This window comes from Camelina sativa, chromosome 5 (assembly GCF_030686135.1).
Source record: "Camelina sativa cultivar CO46 ecotype springtype chromosome 5, ASM3068613v1".
Taxonomy (NCBI): domain Eukaryota; kingdom Viridiplantae; phylum Streptophyta; class Magnoliopsida; order Brassicales; family Brassicaceae; genus Camelina; species Camelina sativa.
This window is the reverse complement of record NC_141884.1, coordinates 16,497,045-16,517,414: the sequence shown is the minus strand read 5'-3', so window position 1 is coordinate 16,517,414 and position 20,370 is coordinate 16,497,045. Positions and strand designations below refer to the sequence as shown.

General features: G+C 37.2%; 5 protein-coding genes across 5 annotated transcripts; 4 read left to right on the top strand and 1 right to left on the bottom strand.

Moving 5' to 3' along the window:
* Window positions 1-88: 88 nt before the first annotated feature.
* On the top strand, window positions 89-1,087 carry LOC147943826 (uncharacterized). The gene is made up of 2 exons (XM_087512379.1): window positions 89-291; window positions 469-1,087. The coding sequence occupies exons 1-2, from the start codon at window positions 89-91 to the stop codon at window positions 1,085-1,087; spliced, it is 822 nt and encodes a 273-aa protein (XP_087368505.1).
* Window positions 1,088-10,177: 9,090 nt separating this feature from the next.
* Window positions 10,178-13,638, top strand: LOC109124546 (ERAD-associated E3 ubiquitin-protein ligase HRD1B). The gene is made up of 8 exons (XM_010513087.3): window positions 10,178-10,338; window positions 10,474-11,016; window positions 11,551-11,727; window positions 12,086-12,235; window positions 12,359-12,567; window positions 12,750-12,909; window positions 13,174-13,237; window positions 13,318-13,638. Exons 2-8 carry the CDS (start codon window positions 10,484-10,486, stop codon window positions 13,402-13,404), a joined length of 1,380 nt encoding a protein of 459 aa, XP_010511389.2. The 5' UTR covers window positions 10,178-10,338; window positions 10,474-10,483; the 3' UTR covers window positions 13,405-13,638.
* A 1,438-nt stretch (window positions 13,639-15,076) lies between these two features.
* Window positions 15,077-15,948, top strand: LOC104787490 (uncharacterized). Its single transcript, XM_010513086.2, has 2 exons — window positions 15,077-15,213; window positions 15,420-15,948. Exon 2 carries the CDS (start codon window positions 15,447-15,449, stop codon window positions 15,720-15,722), a length of 276 nt encoding a protein of 91 aa, XP_010511388.1. The 5' UTR covers window positions 15,077-15,213; window positions 15,420-15,446; the 3' UTR covers window positions 15,723-15,948.
* A 35-nt stretch (window positions 15,949-15,983) lies between these two features.
* LOC104787489 (uncharacterized) lies at window positions 15,984-17,973 on the bottom strand. The gene is made up of 3 exons (XM_010513085.2): window positions 17,221-17,973; window positions 16,336-16,633; window positions 15,984-16,219 (listed from the first exon to the last, which is right to left on the bottom strand). The coding sequence occupies exons 1-3, from the start codon at window positions 17,887-17,889 to the stop codon at window positions 16,155-16,157; spliced, it is 1,032 nt and encodes a 343-aa protein (XP_010511387.1). The 5' UTR covers window positions 17,890-17,973; the 3' UTR covers window positions 15,984-16,154.
* A 568-nt stretch (window positions 17,974-18,541) lies between these two features.
* Window positions 18,542-19,084, top strand: LOC147943825 (uncharacterized). The gene has a single exon (XM_087512378.1). The coding sequence runs from the start codon at window positions 18,542-18,544 to the stop codon at window positions 19,082-19,084; it is 543 nt and encodes a 180-aa protein (XP_087368504.1).
* Window positions 19,085-20,370: the final 1,286 nt, after the last annotated feature.

Below are 20,370 nucleotides of genomic sequence, written 5' to 3'. Positions count from 1 at the left end.
TCGGTCTCATTACCGCATGACCTAAATAAATGTTGCATGGCTCGGTCTCATATACCGCATGCTAACTATCGGTTGTCTATCGTTGCAGATGGCAAACCTCAAAAGCCTTGAATACCCAATCCTGCAAGCTTCTGGAAATAACTACTTGCAATGGGCAAATGACACTGAGATTTATCTCGAGTCAAACGGATTGGAAGAATGCCTTGACGAAACATTGGAGTGCGCTAAAAAGAAAAAGAGTAAGTGCCTCCAGCACATACATCATCACATTGCTGAGCCTCTTAAGAGCCAGTACCTCTTCCTAAAAGATCCTCTTGACCTTTGGACACAGCTTAAACGCCGTTATGGGCACCAAAAGACGGTGCTCCTTCCAAAGGCAGAGTATGATTGGAAACACCTAAGGATCCAGGATTACAAATCCGTGGAAGAGTATAACTCTGAGCTTTTTAGGATTGTCTCACTCCTTAGGCTGTGTGGAAAAGAGGTGACTGAGAAGGAGCTGATTGAGAAGACTTTGTCTACCTTCAGCCCTAATAACCGAGTACTCCAGCAGCAATATCGGCACCAAAAGCTTGCCGATTATGGGGCACTCATTGAGTGTTTACTGCTCGCTGAGCAGAATGATGAATTGCTGATGATGAACAGTGCTATGAGACCTCCTGGTACAGCCCCATTACCGGAGGCAAACAAGGTTGATTTGGGTAAGAAAGTTGCTGCAGAGGTCAAAGAGCCTAAAGAACCTCTAGAGGCCAACTACGTCCACAAAGAAAGACACTACGGCCAAGGCCGTGGTGGCAGAGGACGTGGTGGCCGAGGAGGCCGAGGAGGCCGCGGGCGTGGTGGTAGAGGCCGTGGGTCTTTTAAACCACACGCTAAGGCCAAATCGGCCTGTAACCGATGTGGTATGACAAACCACTGGTACAAGAACTGCAGAACTGCCAAACACCTGGTTGAGGCATACCAAGAAATTTTAAAGAAGAAACCCGAGGCTAATCTAGTGCACCTCGATGATGAAGGAGACTTTGATCATGAGAAGGACGACTTGCTAGATTATGAGACTTCCGATTGCCTTAAAGATTTAAATTGAATTTCGTTTTTATTTTGGTTTAATTTCTATGCTTTCTATGATTTAAATTTCTTGTAATGGATAATTGCTTTGATTTATGCAATGGATTTTATTTTATAAAACTTGTCTCGTAAAATACAAATTATTGTCCTCTTAATAGAAATGGCCGAGGACTTGAGTGAACTAGTGGTGGACAGTGGATCCAGCCACACTATACTAAGAGACAAAAGATATTTCATAAACCTTAAAATGAAAAGTGCAAATGTTAGTACAATTGCGGGTATAGCAAACATGATAGAAGGCTACGGCCAGGCTCACATTTTGTTACCTAAGGGTACACATATAGAAATAAGTGATGCCTTATTCTCACCCAGCTCTAAGAGAAACTTATTGAGCTTTAAAGATATAAGACTAAATGGTTTCCATGTTGAAACCAAGGGTGAAGGATCTAAAGAGTTCCTATACATTACAGAAAATGTAAATGGACAAAAGAAGATCCTAGAGACTATACCTGCACTAGTGGTTTATACCATGCTAAGATCAATATGATAGAAGCTAACCTAGCAAAGCACAAAATGTTCAATGAACAATTCACTCTATGGCATGGCCGGCTTGGCCACCCGGGTCAGAACATGATGCGTAAATTAATCCAGAGTTCAAAAGGGCACAACCTCAAAGAAAGAAAAGTTTTCCCTAAAAATGCAACTTGTGTAGCATGTGCACAAGGGAAACTTATTGTAAGACCCTCACCAGTACAAGTCACAAGAGAAACTTTAAATTTTCTGGAAAGGATACAAGGTGACATATGTGGACCAATACACCCACCAAGTGGGACTTTTAGATATTTCATGGTGATGATAGATGCATCAACCAGATGGTCTCATGTATGCTTGTTATCCACAAGAAACTTAGCCTTTGCTAAGATGTTGGCTCAAATCATCAGATTAAGAGCACATTTTCCGGACTTTCCACTTAAGACTATACGTCTAGATAATGCTGGTGAATTTACATCCCAAGCGTTTAATGATTACTGTATGTCCATGGGGGTGAGTGTGGAACATCCTGTGGCACATGTCCATACACAAAATGGATTAGCTGAATCCTTCATTAAACGTATACAAATGATAGCTCGACCATTATTAATGCGATCGAAGCTTCCCGTGTCAGCTTGGGGACACGCGGTCTTACATGCAGCAGAACTCATACGCATTAGGCCATCTAGTGAACACAAATATTCACCATCCCAACTATTAACGGGTCAAGAGCCAGACTTGTCCCATCTCAAAACATTTGGTTGTGCCGTATATATACCAATTGCTCCACCACAGAGAACAAAAATGGGACCTCAAAGGAGGATGGGAATATATGTTGGATATGACTCTCCCACAATCATAAGGTATCTCGAGCCACTCACAGGAGATTTATTTAAGGCCAGATACGCGGACTGTCAGTTCATTGAGTCCGAGTTCCCTACATTAGGGGGAGAGTCTAACAAGCTGGTCAAGGAAATCACATGGAATCAAACATCCTTAAATTGGCAAGATCCTCGCACACACGCATGTGATGCAGAAGTACAGAAAATAATTCATTTACAGCAGCTAGCTAATCAATTGCCAGATTCCTTTGCTGACCCAAAGAGAGTAACAAAATCGTACATACCAGCTTGTAATGCACCAGTACGTATTGATGTTCACAAGGAACACAATAACCAAGTTGCTATAGAGTCTAAGCCACGTTTGAAACGGGGTAGACCAGTAGGTTCCAAAGATAAGAATCCTCGGAAGAGTAAAAGAGGTGCAAATCAGACCGAGGCTATAGGGATTATAGAACAACCAGACGTTGTCACAGAAACTCCTAAGGTATCAAATGAGGCTCAGGACGCTGAGACCCAAGAACCCGAAGGAATTGACAACAATGAGATCTCAATAAACTATATTATGTCTGGTATACAATGGAACCGAAAAGATGTCGACATTGATGATATATTTGCATACAAGGTAGCACTTGAAATAAATGAGGATCTAGAACCCACATCTATATTAGAGTGCACTCAAAGTAAAGATTGGCTTAAATGGAAAGAAGCCATTGATGTGGAGTTAAACTCTTTAAAGAAGAGAAGTGTGTTTGGTCCGATCATAAGGACAACACCTAAAATCAAACCAGTTGGACACAAGTGGGTCTTTGTAAGGAAAAGAAATGAGAAGAATGAAATTGTGAGATACAAAGCACGGCTTGTAGCACAAGGATTCTCTCAAAGACCCGGCATAGATTATGAGGAGACATACTCCCCTGTGATGGATGCAACGACTTTTAGGTATCTAATAAGTCTGGCTGTAAGAGAAAAACTGGATTTGCGGTTAATGGATGTTGTAACTGCATACTTGTATGGTCCACTGGATAATGAGATTACCAGAGGGTATAGAACACAAGAAAAGTGGTTGTCGAGACCAATACTGCATAAGGCTAGACAAATCGCTTTATGGACTGAAACAGAGTGGTCGAATGTGGTACAATAGACTTAGTGACTATTTGACCAAGGAAGGTTATAAGAATGACCCGATCAGTCCATGTATATTCATAAAGAAGTTTGCAAACAAAGGATTTGTGATAATAGCAGTATATGTGGATGACTTGAACATCCTTGGAACCTCTGGGGAAATCACCCAAACAGTCGAATATCTTAAGAAAGAATTCGAAATGAAAGGCCTAGGCAAAACAAAATTCTGTTTGGGGTTACAGCTTGAGTACAGAAATAATGGAATCCTTGTGCATCAAAAGGCATATACAGAAAAGGTACTCAAGAGATTTAATATGGAGCAAGCTCACTCATTGACTAGCCCAATGGTTGTGAGAAGTACAAAAGTGGATAAAGATCCATTTGCTCCTAAGAAGGACAATGAAGAAATTCTTGGTCCTGAAGTGCCTTACCTCAGTGCTATAGGAGCGTTAATATTCTTGGCTAGTCACACTAGGCCAGATATCAGCTTTGCCGTGAACCTCCTAGCAAGATATAGTTCTTGTCCGACCAAAAGGCACTGGAATGGTATTAAACATGTTCTGCGTTACCTTCAAGGAACGACAGACTTTGGTCTTTACTATACTAACTATAACAAAGATGGTTTAGTTGGTTTTGCTGATGCAGGTTATCTATCCGATCCACACAATGGTAAGTCACAAACATGTTATGTGTTTACGCACGGCGGTACAGCGATCTCTTGGCGTTCCATGAAGCAGACTTTGGTAGCCACATTCTCAAATCACGCGGAGATCCTTGCCATACATGAAGCCGGCCGTGAGGGTGTTTGGTTGCGGTCTATGACTCAGCATATACGGACGGATAGCGGATTAGAAGACAACAAGGAAGCCACGGTCATCTATGAAGACAATACAGCCTGCATCGCACAACTCAAAGATGGTTACATCAAGGGAGATCGGACGAAGCACATACTGCCAAAGTTCTTTCACACACATGAACTACAAAAGGCCGGAGAAGTTCAAGTGGTACAAGTCCAATCATGCGACAACTCAGCCGATCTCTTCACCAAGGCACTACCGACTACAACTTTCAGGAAGCTCACGCACCAGATTGGAATGCGGAGGCTCAAGGACTTAGAGTGATGCTTGGAACAGGGGGAGCAATGTGTGCTGTGCTCTTTTTCCTTCACCAAGGTTTTGTCCCAATGGGTTTTCCTGGTAAGGTTTTAATGAGGCAGCATCCCCTTAACACATTGCAGCGATCCCATCCTCGCATAGGCACGGTCATCTCGTCCAAGGGGGAGTGTTGTAAAACACTTGATGGATTCTATCTGACCGGCCCATCTATTAGCCTTAGTAGTTTACAGTCCATTGTACTAAGGCCCATCGGCCATTACTTAAGCCCATTCGGCTATGTCCTTTACTTATGTCGGTTTGTACTTGGTCCCTATGGGAACCTATATATATGTAATCTCGGATTCATTATCAATAATAAGAACAAGAGCTTTAACCTAAACCTCTATTTACAACAATACTATAGTTAATATATATATATATTTTTAATATATATATATATATTTTTTTTATTTTTTTGAGCAACCTTCCCATTTTCACCACTGGAGGTGGTCTAATATGGCTCCCCAAGCTTAAAACTTTTCTTAGAAAAATAACAATAAGCCAAACAAACCCAAACTTAACCTTTTGAGAGAAGATAGCATATTTATGAAGTTTGGATTTTGTAATATTTTGAGACTACGGTTTTGTTATAATTAGTGACTTATTTAAAACGGTTATGCTGGTCACAACATATGATGGTTTTGAAACAATGTTTTAGTTGATACTAGATGAATACCCGCACGTAGTGCGGGTTTGTTTATATTTATATATATATATATATATATATATATATATATATATTTATTGTAATATTTTTTTTGCTTCTTATATTTTTCACATTTTATATATTACTAAATAAAACTAATTAAGATTTTTTTTGTGAGGAGGCAAAGAATACAATTTTGTTTAAAACTAAATCTTATTCTAAAGTAATTTTTGTAGATAAAAACTATTAGCATATTTTTTAGGAAGTAAAATAATCATACTATTTGCACATTTGATTGGTAGATTAAAACATTTAAACATCCTACAATTCTTGTCTAAAACTTAGGTATTTAGATATATATATGTATTTAAGCTTCTTAATTAAATACCATGAGACTCTCAAATTATTTTTATCAAAAGGATTTTTATGCAGCTTGGTTAACTCTTTAATGGTTATAATTAAGATAGACAACTTTCCTTCCTGCTAGCTATTTAATTTCTTGAATATAACTCTAGAATTTACTTTCCTTCTTCTTTTCTCTCTCTATTTTTCTCAACCAACATTATATCATTGATTTAACTATCTTTCATTCGATAGTGCAAAACTCTGATCTTTTTCGTATATAAAATTTATTTCTCTAAGGACAAACTTTCATGAATTTCTATACAATAGTAACCAAATTCCCAGTCACTGCTACAACCCTTCAAATTGTTAAGAAATTCTAGCGCCTAAACCATATGTTCATATCTTCATGGTTTACCCTAAGAGAACGAAACAAATCTTTAGTTTTACTCTCGAGACATTTTTTTTATTTTGGTGATGCATCTACTTTCTTAAAGAATACATCAACATGTTCTAAGCCTCTCTAGATTTCTTATATAAATATTAAAATTGTTTTTGATATGAAAAAGAATAAAAGACATGAAAGATGTTTCAAATTCCTCTTTATTTATAAATATGTTTGCTTTTAATTTGAATTGATAGATGTCATTCTCTCCACTGCTGACTTGTCACTCATATGGAGAGAGTTGAGCAACTTTCATAATATAGATTTCATATATAAAATTTATTTCTCTAAGGACAAACTTTCATGAATTTCTATATAATAGTAACCAAATTTCCAGTCACTGCTACAACCCTTCAAATTGTTGAGAAATTCTAGCGCCTAAACCATATGTTCATATCTTCATGGTTTACCCTAAGAGAACGAAGCAAATCTTTAGTTTTACTCTCGAGACATTTTTTTTATTTTGGTGATGCATCTACTTTCTTAAAGAATACATCAATATGTTCTAAGCCTCTCTAGTTTTCTTATATAAATATTAAAATTGTTTTTGATATGAAAAAGAATAAAAGACATGAAAGATGTTTCAAATTCCTCTTTATTTTTAAATATGTTTGCTTATAATTTGAATTGACAGATGTCATTCTCTCCACTGCTGACTTGTCACTCATATGGAGAGAGTTGAGCAACTTTCATAATATAGATTTTTGACTAATTAGCAACGATTTTTTTGTAATCATCAGAGACGGTTTGAGATTAAAGTTTTGTCATAATGAATGACAGTTTTGATACATGTTCTTAGTTAGTAACCGTGACAAAAGTGACATTTAACAGGTCACTAAGTGTGACATTTTGAGATTACAGTGGCGTCGTAAATAGTGACTAACTTGATACGTGATTTTGGTCATGAACTAAAACGTATTTGGGACGATAATTTTAGTAAGCAATTGTGACATTTTAGATATGTTTACAAATCGTTACATTTGGTGACGAAATAGATACGTATGAGTTAGTGCAACTCGTGTGACGTTTTAGTAACAAAATTTTTTTGTGACCATTGTATTGTAACCATTCACCAATCGTTACAGATTCGTAACAATATTTTTATTGTGACGAAAAACAAATTATTGTGACGGAATATTACGTGACAATGGACTCATTTTCTTGTAGTGAGCCCTCCTAAGTGTCACTCCAACCAAAACTCTAAAATGAGAGAGTTGTCGAGAGAGAAGCCCAAGCCCGAGCCCTCAGCCCTGAGTCTCCTCTGCCTTGGTTTGTCGTTGTCGGGTTCTCATGTTGTCACCTTTACCACACAAGAGAAGAAAGAGATATGTTTTGACCAAACGGGAATTAACTAATGGAGAAACTGATAAATAAAAGAGAATGAGAAAAGAAGGGAGAAGAAGAAGCTCACCACCAAAAAGGAAGAATTACAAAGAGAGATATAGCGGAACGTGTTAAGAGGGAAAAAAATTGAGATGAATCGGATAAAGATGAGAGAGAAAAAAAGTCGCGCGTGATTAGCAAGATTTTGGTAAACATTGATTAGATAAATAAGTTTATTGGGATATTATTCTCTACTGATATCATATTCCACAATTCTCGTAATCAGAGTTATTTTTTATCATAACCATTCTTGTATATTCGATTGATATCTTTTTGATTTAGACTTGCCTATGCTAATGTATATATATGTGTATATACTCGATTATCAATAACATAAAATAATTGTTCACCTTCATTCTCTACCTCTACGTAGTATCAGAGCAAGAAACACATTTATTTTTTAATTCTTTCAAACATGTCCAGAAGTACTGGGAACAAAACGATGGACACGAACACAACGACTGTCAATGTGAGATTCATGATCTCTCCTTACGATCTGACAGCTGCTGACAACTCTGGTGCCGTCACCTCTCATCCTATATGAAGGGGATGAACTATGAAGAATGGGAGTGTGGTATCAAAACTACCCTTTGCCAGCTTGTGAGGACCCTCCTTTTTCTTCTTTTGGGTGTTTGTTTTGGAGGTTTCAGAAACATCTCTTGAACAGTGGATCAATGTCTTATTCGTCTTTCTCGATGCGTATTAAGTAGCCTAGGTGAGCAAGAGATAGTTTATATTTTAGCTTTGTTATCTCCTTCACATCACCGTAGCATCACTTCCTTGATCTTGCTCACTTTATTGTCTGAGTTTCGGTATAACGTTCATTGCTGGGAGGCTGCATATAATTCTTTTAGCTTCCATTGAAATCATTTTTGCATTGATAAATATGATAGTTGTTTAGATAGGTTTTTTTTTTTTTTTTTTTTTTTTTTTTTTTTTTTTTTTTTACAATCAAAAGAAAGCAATTTAATTCAATCAAAATTTACAACTGTTACTATCACCATCGATTGAACAAAGAGGCAAACGAGAAGATTTTGAGCTCCAAAACCTGAAAACGAGAAGAGAAGATCTATTACAATCGATTGAACAAAGAGGGGAAAAAGGGAATCCTAGGAAGATCTATACCTTTTGCCCAAAAAAAAGGAAGATCTATACCTAAAATTAAACGATTGAACAAAGAGGGAATTTTAGGACGATCTATATCTAAAATTAAATGATTGAACAAAGAGGGAAAAAATGAAGATCTATACCCAAAATTAAACAAGAAGAACTTTACCCAAAATTAAACGATTTGGGACTACAATCGATTGAACAAAGATCGGGAGAGAGAGGGGAAAAAAAACCTTTAGATTCGGCAGAGAAGCGTCAATGAATGAAATCGATTGAACTTCAAGCGTCAATGAAGCTTCGATTGAGTTTATTGGGTTTGAAGCGTCGATTAAGGAGACAAAAAAAAAGATACAGAGATGTACAAAAGTAAGAAGGATGAGATTAAGTAAGAGTATATTGATGACCGTTAGATTTCATATAATCGACAGTAGATATAAAGAATTTGGTGATCCACACATTAATGAATTAGCCAATGAAATAATTGTTTAAATAATAATATGTTAATAGTATAATATTTTGTTTGGTTTATTTGTATTAATTTTGGAATATGGTGTAAAAATAACATAAAAAATGAAGTTTCATATTTTAGACTTTAGAGAATTTTAAAATTAAATTATCTTTAATAAAATTTTTATACATTAAAGATTGACTACATGTAAGATTATTGACTATAATGTAAAATTAAAGTTTGTTTTTTATTCAATAGTTTCAGATGTATACTTTACATTTAAAAAATGACTATACTTTAAAGTTAATTTGTTATAAGTTTTGCATTGTCAATTTCATGTTTTATATACTAGTTTACAATGCTTTCAACATTGAGATATAAATTTAGGGTATAGAGTATAGGGTTTAGGGTTAAATTAGTATACGAATGGTGAATGGTGTAAAAGTGAAATAAAAATTAAAGTTATATATTTTAGACTTTAAAATAAAAAATAAATCATCTTTAACAAAAGTTTTATACATTAAAGATTGACTACATGTAGGGTTTATAGTATAGGGTTTAGGGTTTAGTATACGAATGGTGAATGGTGTAAAAAAAGCAATAGAAGTTTCATATTTTAGACTTTATAAAATTTTAAAATTAAGAAAATAGAAGTTTCATATGTTAGACTTCAGTAAATTCTAAAATTTTAAACATAAAAGTTTCGTAATAGGGGTTTAGGGTTTAGTTTACGGTATTTTCACAATCCATATATGATTATCTTATTTATAGATGTGAAACACTATAGAAAACTCCATTAAATAAATTTTCTCGGCCCATTAAATTAAAATTTGAAAACATACAAATTCTGATTCATTAAAACCTTAGAATTCAAAAAGAAAAAACAAAATTAAAACATTCAAAAAATAAAATAAAGGATTACTAACCTTGACATGTTTTGCACCAAATGTTCAACTTGAGTAAACTTTTTGCTGAATTTACAGCGAATTGGGCTGGGCTGGGCTGGACTGGACTAGACTGGACTGGACTGGACTGGACTAACCCGTTGGATATAATATATTAGTTTACACGCGTCGTAAAATCATTGGCTATGCATACGCAGTCGACAAGAGTTGTTCTTCTTCTCCCTTGTTTCCTTTGGCTCGCGATATATCTATTTTCCAAATGGAAAGCTCAAGCCTTTGATTATCTGATTATCTCTCTCTGATTCTTACCTTCTCTAGCTCGACCGTGATTCCTTCTTTCATGTACGTTTTTCATTCTTCCCCTGATCTCTGTGTTCGATCGAGGCCTCTCAATTTTTTAAATCATGAGATTATTCCAAAAAAAAAAAAAAAAAAAAAAAAAACTTACCCTTATTTGTGATGTATAATGTGAAGCAGATTGAAGGAAATGATTCAGCTAAAGGTTTACGCAGGAGTTAGTAGCCTCGCGTCATTGGCTGTGATTTACCATGCTTTCAGTACCAGAGGTCAATTTTACCCAGCGGCTGTGTATCTATCGACGTCCAAGATCAATTTGGTGGTTCTTTTGAACATGGGTTTGGTTCTAATGTTCAGTTTATGGAATCTTGTCAAAATTGTGTTTCTGGGTTCTCTTAGAGAAGCTGAGGTTGAGCGTTTGAATGAGCAAGCGTGGAGAGAACTCATGGAGATTCTCTTTGCTGTCACTATTTTTCGACAGGACTTCTCTGTTGGTTTTATCTCTTTGGTTGTGACTCTTTTGTTGATCAAGGGTTTGCATTGGATGGCTCAGAAGAGAGTCGAGTATATTGAGACTACTCCTTCTGTTACTTTACTCTCTCATGTTCGTATTGTTTCCTTTATGGTGTTTCTTCTGCTTTTAGATGGCCTCCTTACGTATACTTCTATGCGGCAATTGATTCAGTCCCGGAAAGCTTCTATGTCTGTCTTCTTCACGTTTGAGTTAGTGATCTTTTCCTTTCTACTTATTGTCACCCATCTACATACTTTTGTTGGGTTTGGAATCATATTCATCATATATTTAGAGTGGAAGATTTGTTGAGGGAGAGTACGTACGTGGTTTATAGTTTTGACTTTTCTTTGAGCTCTTTCTTTAGGTGTACGTCGGACTATACGAGAAACTATTACTCTCCTGAAAAACATGTTTTCTATGACCCCTACTTGCAGGCCTTTTAATTATTGTTCGTTTTACTAGGATTTTGCTTTAATCAATCCCCTAGCCTTAAACGCTTACCTAGCTGTCAAGCATGAAAGATATTTGAACATAGCTCAACATACATATGTGATCACAAGTTTGAGGATTTTTCTTTTTATGATATTAGCATATTGTTTAGTATTATGTATCCTTCTGTTATAATATGCCATCAAAACCCATGCATGTGGAAGTACCTCAATCTTTAACTGTTTGTTTTTATTATTGTCTTAATGAACTCTGCATCATACAGCCAAGACTTCGTTGATATTTTTCTGTTGCAGGTATATGATTCTTGCAACAACAACTCTTTCTATTATTGTAAAGTATGCCTTCTATGTCACGGATATGCTCAAGGAAGGTCAATGGGAAGGAAAACCAGTATATACTTTCTATCTGGAGCTCGTCCGTGACTTGCTTCACTTGTCCATGTATCTCTGCTTCTTCCTCATGATATTCATGTAAGTTTTTACTTCATATACGTCTGAATCCTGACTCATTAACATGCTGATATTAGTATGTCACAACGCGTTATCTTTTTTTTTATTGCTGGATACTTGTTTCAAGAGTTACTTGCATAACTTTATCATTACACTTATTTCCATCAATGAATGAGTCTTCTCTTGGTTACATAATGTAACTTACATTGGTGCGTTCATAGATTTACTTGTAGATGATGAACAATCAGCAAAATGAGAAATAATAAGCAGCCAGCAAGCCAAAACAATACATCTACCGCGTCTCTCTTTTTGCAATTTATGGCATTTTAGTATTGTAGTTTTTGTATCCTAATTCGAGTATCACCTTTTTATTGCATAGGAACTATGGCCTTCCTTTGCATCTAATAAGAGAGCTCTACGAAACGTTCAGAAACTTCAAGATTCGTGTGACTGATTACCTCCGATATCGTAAAATCACTTCCAATATGAATGATCGGTTTCCTGATGCAACTCCTGAAGAACTTAGCTCGTAAGTTCCAGATATTCCCAGAAGGTTTATCTTTCCAGATATTCTAAATATCTTTTAAGCTTACTGAACTTGATTATGCTTACATTGCTAGATCAATCACAGTTTTTAATTTGGGGTTTGCAGAAATGATGCCACTTGTATCATATGTCGTGAAGAAATGACCTCAGCGAAGAAATTAGTATGTGGCCATCTATTTCATGTGCATTGTCTTCGGTCATGGTTGGAACGACAAAACACATGTCCCACCTGCAGAGCGCTGGTTGTGCCAGCTGAGAGTGCTACATCAGCAGCTTCTGGAAACCGTGGACCACACCAACAATCCCTGCAGCAGGGTACCGATCTTGCTATTCATACATATTTTCATAATGAATATATTTCATTTGGAACTCTGTGCTCCCAATTTTAATTGTCTCTTGAGATGGCAAATGACATCTGCACCCAGCGTGTCCGGAAGGTGAATCCTATATTTGGTTTGTGAAACATTGAGACTAATGATGCTCTTCGCTTCGAACAGGAATCGGTAGTTCCAGTTCAGATGGCCAGGGATCTTCAGTAGCTACTGCTGCCAGTGAGAATATGAGCAGGCACGAAGCTAGGTTGCAAGCTGCTGCTTCTGCAGCCTCCATGTATGGGAGATCCGTTGTTTATCCATCTTCTGCAAACACACTAGTATGGTATGTGTGAAGGCTACCAAAGAAATAACCAAATATATTCAGACATGATCTTAGTTAGTGTCTTTTTGAGTCTTGTAGCTTAAGCTATTATGGTGTCAGTTTCTCTGTCATGTCTTTTTTATTCACTTGTACAGTCTTAAATATACCATGTTAGGCCTTGGAATTAGCTTGGATAACTTTTCTTTTCTGTAACTTGTGTTATCATCCACTATATAAATGATGGTCAAGATTAACTAACACTTAAGATTGGACGGACATATGAAGGTCTCAAGGTTATTCATTGCTTCCTGTAGAAGCACAGAGGAAATTTCTTGAGTCCCAAATAGAGGTACGTTGATATTTTTAGCGCATAAACTACCTTTTTTCGTAAGCAGGTCAGATTTTACAATCAAATTGTTTTCGCGGTAGGTGTTGCAAAACCAACTTGGGATTCTGGAGAAGCGGGCAACTGTAGTAGATAAGAAAGGAAAGTCAGTTGCGGAAACTGCAGAATGAAACCATTAATCGTAAAGACGAGTGGAACAGGGAGTTTAGGTTTTTGGAGTAAAGATAGGAGACAAAGTACACCTCAAAATGTTTGAATGGTTTGCTATAGAGAATATATCTAAGATTGTAAAAATGTTGAGTGTCTCTGTCACGTATAAGCTTGGAACAGAAGTACCACAATTGTCTCTCTATATTAGTTTTGTTCCCTTATCTTTGAAAAAGAAAGCAGCAATTTGGAACAAATCTCGTGTTGTTTTAAGTTCTATGAAAATGATAGTCAGTGTTATAATTGAAAAATCAAATGGAAATTTTTGAAGCTTTATTTTAATTTGGGAAAAATGCTAAAAAAAACTCGAAGTTATTTTTATTTGGACGTTTAATACCCAATGGTTTTGGATTGGAATAATAATACACCAAATAATAAAAATGTGTTATATAAAACCCAAAATAATTAGTTTTGTTATTTTCATACCCACGATTTTTCAACAAAATCAAAATTCTAATTTTACCTCTGGTTATCTAATTAATTATTAATTTTATATTAAAAAAAATCTCGGTTTTCTGTTAACCATATCAAACCGAGTTAACCGGTATTTAATTACTTTTAAAACCGTTTCTTCAACCTTCCGCTATCGGGTTGGTAATTTTTTGATCAAGATGGAGCAGACTCGATCGGAGAACAATTCTGGGCGAGTTGTTGTGTTCATTTTTATTTTTTTGGATCATACAAAGAAGAAGAAATCGGAAATTCCATAAACTCGAAAAAAAACCATGGAAGTATCAAGCTTGGAACCAGAAACTAAATCAAGAGGATTCGAAGAGTTGTTAGTTTGGTAATTAAAAGCATGATGGCTCTTTATAGAACTCAAAGACTCGAACCCAGAATTAGATCGAGTAGCCATCCACATAATCAAACCCTATAAACCCGTTCACACCATCTAAACCCAAATTTTTCAACTTTAAAAAAATAAGATTGAAACTTTAACACTCAGAAATCAAATCCAAAACCCCAAACCCTCCTTTGATCAGATGTTAAAAAAGATACAAACTTTGAGGAGGTGAATCATCTTACGCCATGGAAGAGAGCCAAACGAAGCTTGAAACTTCTTCACCTTCTAACTCCGATGAAACTCTTGCTACTGAATAATCCCGCAAATCTCACCCATCACCGATTTCTTCTTCTTTGTATGATCCAAAAAATAAAAATGAACACAACAACTCGCCCAGAATTGTTCCCCGATCGAGTCTGCTCCATCTTGATCAAAAAATATCCAACCCGATAGCGGAAGGTTGAAGAAACGGTTTTAAGAGTAATTAAAGACCGGTTAACTCGGTTTGATATGGTTAACAGAAAACCAAGATTTTTTATATAAAATTAATAATTAATTAGATAACCAGGGGTAAAATTAGAATTTTGATTTTTCATTTATTGAAAAATCGTGGGTATGAAAATAACAAAACTAATTATTTTGGGTTTTATATAACACATCTTTATTATTTGGTGTATTTTTATTCCAATCCAAAACCATTGGATATTAAACGTCTAAATAAAAATAATTTCAGGATTTTTTTAGCATTTTTCCCATTTTAATTTTGGTCATAATTTAAATTTGAGGTTTGTTGTTTGTTGAAAGTCTTAAAATTTGTTCCAGACAAAAAAAAAAAGAAAAAAAGAAAAAAGAAAAGGCTTCTAGAGTGTAAATATTTCCTTTTTTAATTAAGAACTAAGAAGTTAGTTTTATTTACTCTTTAGTCCCGAATCGGCCACTCTCGCTCGCTGGATCCTCGCCGTTCGGTGACAATCTCTCACAGCTGAAGGCAAGTCATCGTTCTTATTTGTTTTTTTTAGATCGGATGTGAGACTACACTAGTACTGAAATCGATCATACATATAGATATCGAACTGCTAGGGTGATGTATCGTTAATGATTTGACATTTGCGGTAGCGTGCTTTGTGTGTTTTTGTTCTTGCGCACCAAGTGTTTGACAAAATTACCCAATGAACATTTTCTCCCTGTTCGCAGGACATTGTTATTCCGAAGGACGAAGCCATGACGAGTCTGTTATGGTTAACGGCAGAAGAGGCTGCAAAGAACAGAGGAAAAGTTCTTTCTTTGTACCGACAACTACTTAGGAGCATCAACTCGCCAAAATTGCAGCTTAGTTATGCGTCAAGACTTGCCAAGAAAGCTGAGGTTAGGACCATCTTCTTGTTTGGCTCTGAGGAGGTTTCAAAACACAATGTTGCCGATCTCATCCGTACTGCTGAATATGCTCTCTCCCAGTTGAAACAAGGCAAAATCCCCAACAACACCACTCAGTATTGATCGAGTCATTGTCTTCATGCTCATTTCGATATCAGCCGTTCATTTATTTGGAACAAGATTGTGGTGTTTAGAATCATGTCGTGTATGTTTGCATTTTACTCAGTATATCCCAATAATCATTGAAGAAAACTTTCCATGGCGTTCTAATTGTCACACATACATATGTATCGTACTCTTCAATCTTGATTGTGATATTGCAATAATCATTAATGTGAGGTTTGAACTATTTAGGATACCCAACAAGCCGGTTAGGACTAGAAGAATACAAACATAATGAACTCATGTAAATGATAATAGTAAAATGGTTTTAATGTTTATAATTTGTAATTCGACAAGAATCTAGTGGGGCTCGTACTTTTAAGATTCTACCAAAACTTGCATCAGAAAATTGACATTTCGTCAATAAACAAACACTCAGATCAGCTCTCATCCTCAGTTCTCTTGTCCTTTGTCTGACTTCTGAGCTTGCTGCTTTCCAATCTGTGGCCGTCTCATAGCTGGATAAACAGAAGAAAAAAAAAAAAAAAAAAAAGATAAAGAACCATAATGTCACAACTTGTAGGAGTTTGATGATTGTCTTTGTATGTTATCTCGAACTGAGAAATATACTCACATCTAAGAGCTGACCCGGCAAGACATGTAAGCCTTGATTTAGTATTCGTCTCGGCTAATGGTTTTGTATTCTGTTTAGCCGCCATTCGGACGTCCCAAACACGTATGATCCCATCAGATGATGCAGAACCAATCAGGTATGGATCTTCCAAGGAGCCGTCACTTCCATTCCTGGTAAGCACAACAATACCTTTGATTCGAGCTGGGTGAGCATCTTCTATTGAATAAGCAAGCTTCCCGCTATTTGTGTCCCAAGCTGTTATAGCCCGATCCTCACCACCTGTAAACAGAGTTCCACTCTGTTTGCAAATTAAGCAAACATTTTAGCCATGAAATAAAAGTCTATGAATCAAAATCATAACCCCATTTCCAAAAATAAAACGTAAACACGATATCAATAAGAAACCGAAAGAACACTAGTAAGCCAAAGAAGTCGGTTTGGAGGCTTCTGAAATTTACACTACAACAACATAAACTAAAACCGAACACACCATTGAGCAAAAGAAGCAGAATTATGTTGAAAGAATTCATCTGTCTGCACAATAAAAGGACATATAGAATTATAGATTGATATATCAATAAGCTATTCGCAAAAGAGTTATCATAGTCTTGGGGTGAAAGCCTTAAATTAATCTCTTTTCATGGTTTCAAAAAGGTCGACTCATTACTCAATGTACACTTGGGCAACATAGGACTAAGCATTTAAAGAAACAACAACAACAACAACAACAACAACAACAACAGCTAGAGTTCAATTTAGACAGCAATCTAAGTAAACCAAATAAACAACAAGCTAAGAATCTCAAAGCTGCGCACAAAGAATAAGAGACTAAAGATGCAACTGTGGGAGGAATGATAAGAGAAAGTAAAGCTTCCAAAAGAGTACCTCCCCGGGAGTAGCGCAGAGTATACGTTTGCGGCTCGGATTCTCGAGCTCAAGAAGAAGCTTAGCATCCTCAGACTGATGAACTCCAACTTTATTATTCACAACCATGAAAAAACTTTCACCACTCGGATCAAACTTCACAAGACTCGCCTCATGACCTAACCTACAGCAAAAGCTCCTCTTTCCTCTCACAAGATTCAGCATCGTAAAGAACTCATCACGATAAACAGCTAAAGCAAGCTTCCCAGAAGGATGAATCGCCAAATCATTAACCGCCTTCTTATGAGGACGAAAGGACTTGAGAAGAACGAAAGGATCAGTATCGAATATAGCGACGGAGCCATCTGCGGCGGCGGAGATGAGGTTACGAGGGAAGGAGAGTGAAGAAGGAGTGTAGAAGGAGAGAGCAGTGATGGAGGCTGTGTGGTTGTGGTCTAGGAGAGAGCCGAGGGAGGAAGCGGAAGGAAGATCGTAGAGGTGGATTGTATCGTCGGAGCCGCCCGAAGCAGCGGCGGGACCAGAACAAGCGACGGTGGTGATTGGGGATATATGGGATGGGTAAGAGAAGAGAGGGGTGAGAATTAGGGTTTGGTTATCGGCGTCGTGCTTGGTGGGTTTAAGCTTGAAACCCCAAATGAATCTCTCGTACGAGCCTGCGATGATGCTCATTGTAGCTTCGAGGAGAGGTTTCGAATGCCAAAGTCTCTGATTGAAATTTTTTAGGGTTTTAGGTTTTTATCGAACGCGAAGACTAAATGTTTTGTAAACTTAACCGGATATTAAACCGGATCATTTTGTGGTTGATGGTTCAAACTTGTTGGTCGATTGAACCGATTTTTCTTTTTCTTTTTCTTTTTTTTTAGTTAGATTTTTTTCATAGAAAGTTTTTTTCCTTTCAAATGGGTCAGAGCCGTGAATGAGATGAAGACAAGGATTTGGGATACACACACTGAACCAAAAATTCGACTGTTACTATGGAGACCTTTGTCTGGTAATCATGGTGTTCAAGAAAATTCTATATGCCAAGAATGCCCAGTTGAGGAGAAAACAATTGTGCATGTGCTATTTAAGTGTCATCTAGCAACAAGGGTTATGATGCTTCACTGCTTCCTTTGTCGACTCAAGGTTTTTCTAATACTGCTGCAGAAAACGTGAAGTATCTCTTACAGCTCATGAATAGAGGAGACATACCGGCAAACCTCAGGAATGCGATCTCTTGGATAATATGAGAAATTTGGAAAGCAAATAATGTACTCGTCTTTTCAGGAAGAATTCAAGATCCCCATGTGTTGATAGCTACAACATTGGAAACATTAGAGGTATGGTTCTGCAAGGAAGTAGTTGTGAACAACAACGGATCTTACTGCGGTTAACAAGATGGAGTAAGCCTGCTTCAGGGGTTCTAAAATGCAATGTCCACTGTGCCTGGGTTAACGAATCATATTATTGTGGTGGAGCTTGGATTTTGCGAAATGATGCAGGGAATGTGCAGTTTCATGCTAGGGATGCTTTCCTTCCAAGGATGAATCAGATCTCAGCAGAATTGAGTTGTATCCTATGGTGTCTGCAGAGTCTTTATACCCTCCAGATCTATTCATGTGAAGTGTGGTCGGATTGTCATGCGGCTCTAGAGGCTTTGGAGTTTCCATTGGATTGGCCGAAATATCGATCTCAGGTAGGGAAGATTGCGGGAGTAATACAAGCGATGGGGGAGATCACTTTTAAACTCTTCTCGCCGAAAGCCAACTCGTTGGCTAGGGATATTGCTCATAGCGTAACTAGAGATGGAAGGCTCACTTCATATCTTGCTCTAGGAGGGCCTTCATGGCTACATGATCGGATAGAAGAGGAACGAGCTGATTGAGAAGGAAGCTTGCATAGTTTACAGTCTCCTATAATGAATATGTTGAATTTTTTTATGTTTTCAGTATTGTATTGGGTCTTTCTTGTTCTGAACACTTTCCTTAATGAGCACTTCAACGTTAAAAAAAAATGTGTGGATTTTTTTAAGTAAAGTAATTTTGAATTTTCTAATTAATGCGGAACTGGATTGTAAATTAGTCAGAAACCAGAAAAAAACGAGAAAACGAAAGAGAGGTGATGGTAAGGGCGATACTAGGGTTTTGATTCTCGGATGATCCGGGTGGCTTGTCTGGTAGGAGAATGGGGATTTTCTTTGGTTTTTTCGGATCTGTTGGAGATTGAGAGTGCTGCTTACGGGGATTCTTTCTTTGGTGGATTTATCCATATCTGGTTTCGGGATATTGGGGATCCATGGGCTGGAAAAATCTTAGGGATGTCGGTGGAGCGGATCTCCGATTTGGGGATCTTTGGTGTATCACGGTTTCTATGTTTATTTTCTCTTCGGACAGCGAGAGGAGGATGATTTTTTATGGGTGCGATATGGTTTCTGAGGTTTTTTGGAAAGAGAAGGATTTATTGGGAGACATCGAGCATGATCTGGTGAAGATCTGTCTTTCGGGTTGGGGGATTTTTGAATGAGATCTGTATTTGATCGGAATCAGATCATATCTAATTGATCTCGCTTTCCTATTTCGATTTCCTCTCTGGTCTCGACTTGCCTATAAGTTGGGTTTGGCAGTGTTACGTGGAATCCATCCTTTTCTCGGTTCTTTGCCGAAAAGTTCTTTTGTTGTTCCTAGTTTGTGTTCGTTTGGTCTTGCCATGCCTCAGAGTGGTCTTGTGGTGAAGGGTTTGGCTGGTTTTTCGGAGGATGCTTCACGGACAAGACGGAAGATCAAGATTTCATTTTTTGATAATTATGCTCTCATTGCGGGTTACTCTAAGACGGTCATTGGGCGGTGCTTTAACCCCCAAGTCCAAGACATGAAGTCCTTGCTGATCATGATGCCGCGGATTTGGCAGCTGGAGGGCAGAGTTGCGGGTGCTGAGCTGGGTTTGGGGAAGTTCCAGTTTGATTTTGACGAGGAAGCTGACATCGTGGAGGTTATGAAGAAGGAGCCTTTTCATTTTGATTCTTGGATGGTTTCTTTGGTTTGGTGGACTCAAGTGGTGGACACGGCTTATCCATCGTCCTTAAAGTTTTGGATTCGCGTATTGGATGTGCCAATTCAGTTCTGGGCGGAACCCACATTCAGAGATATTGGTTCGGCTTTGGGGGTGGTGGAA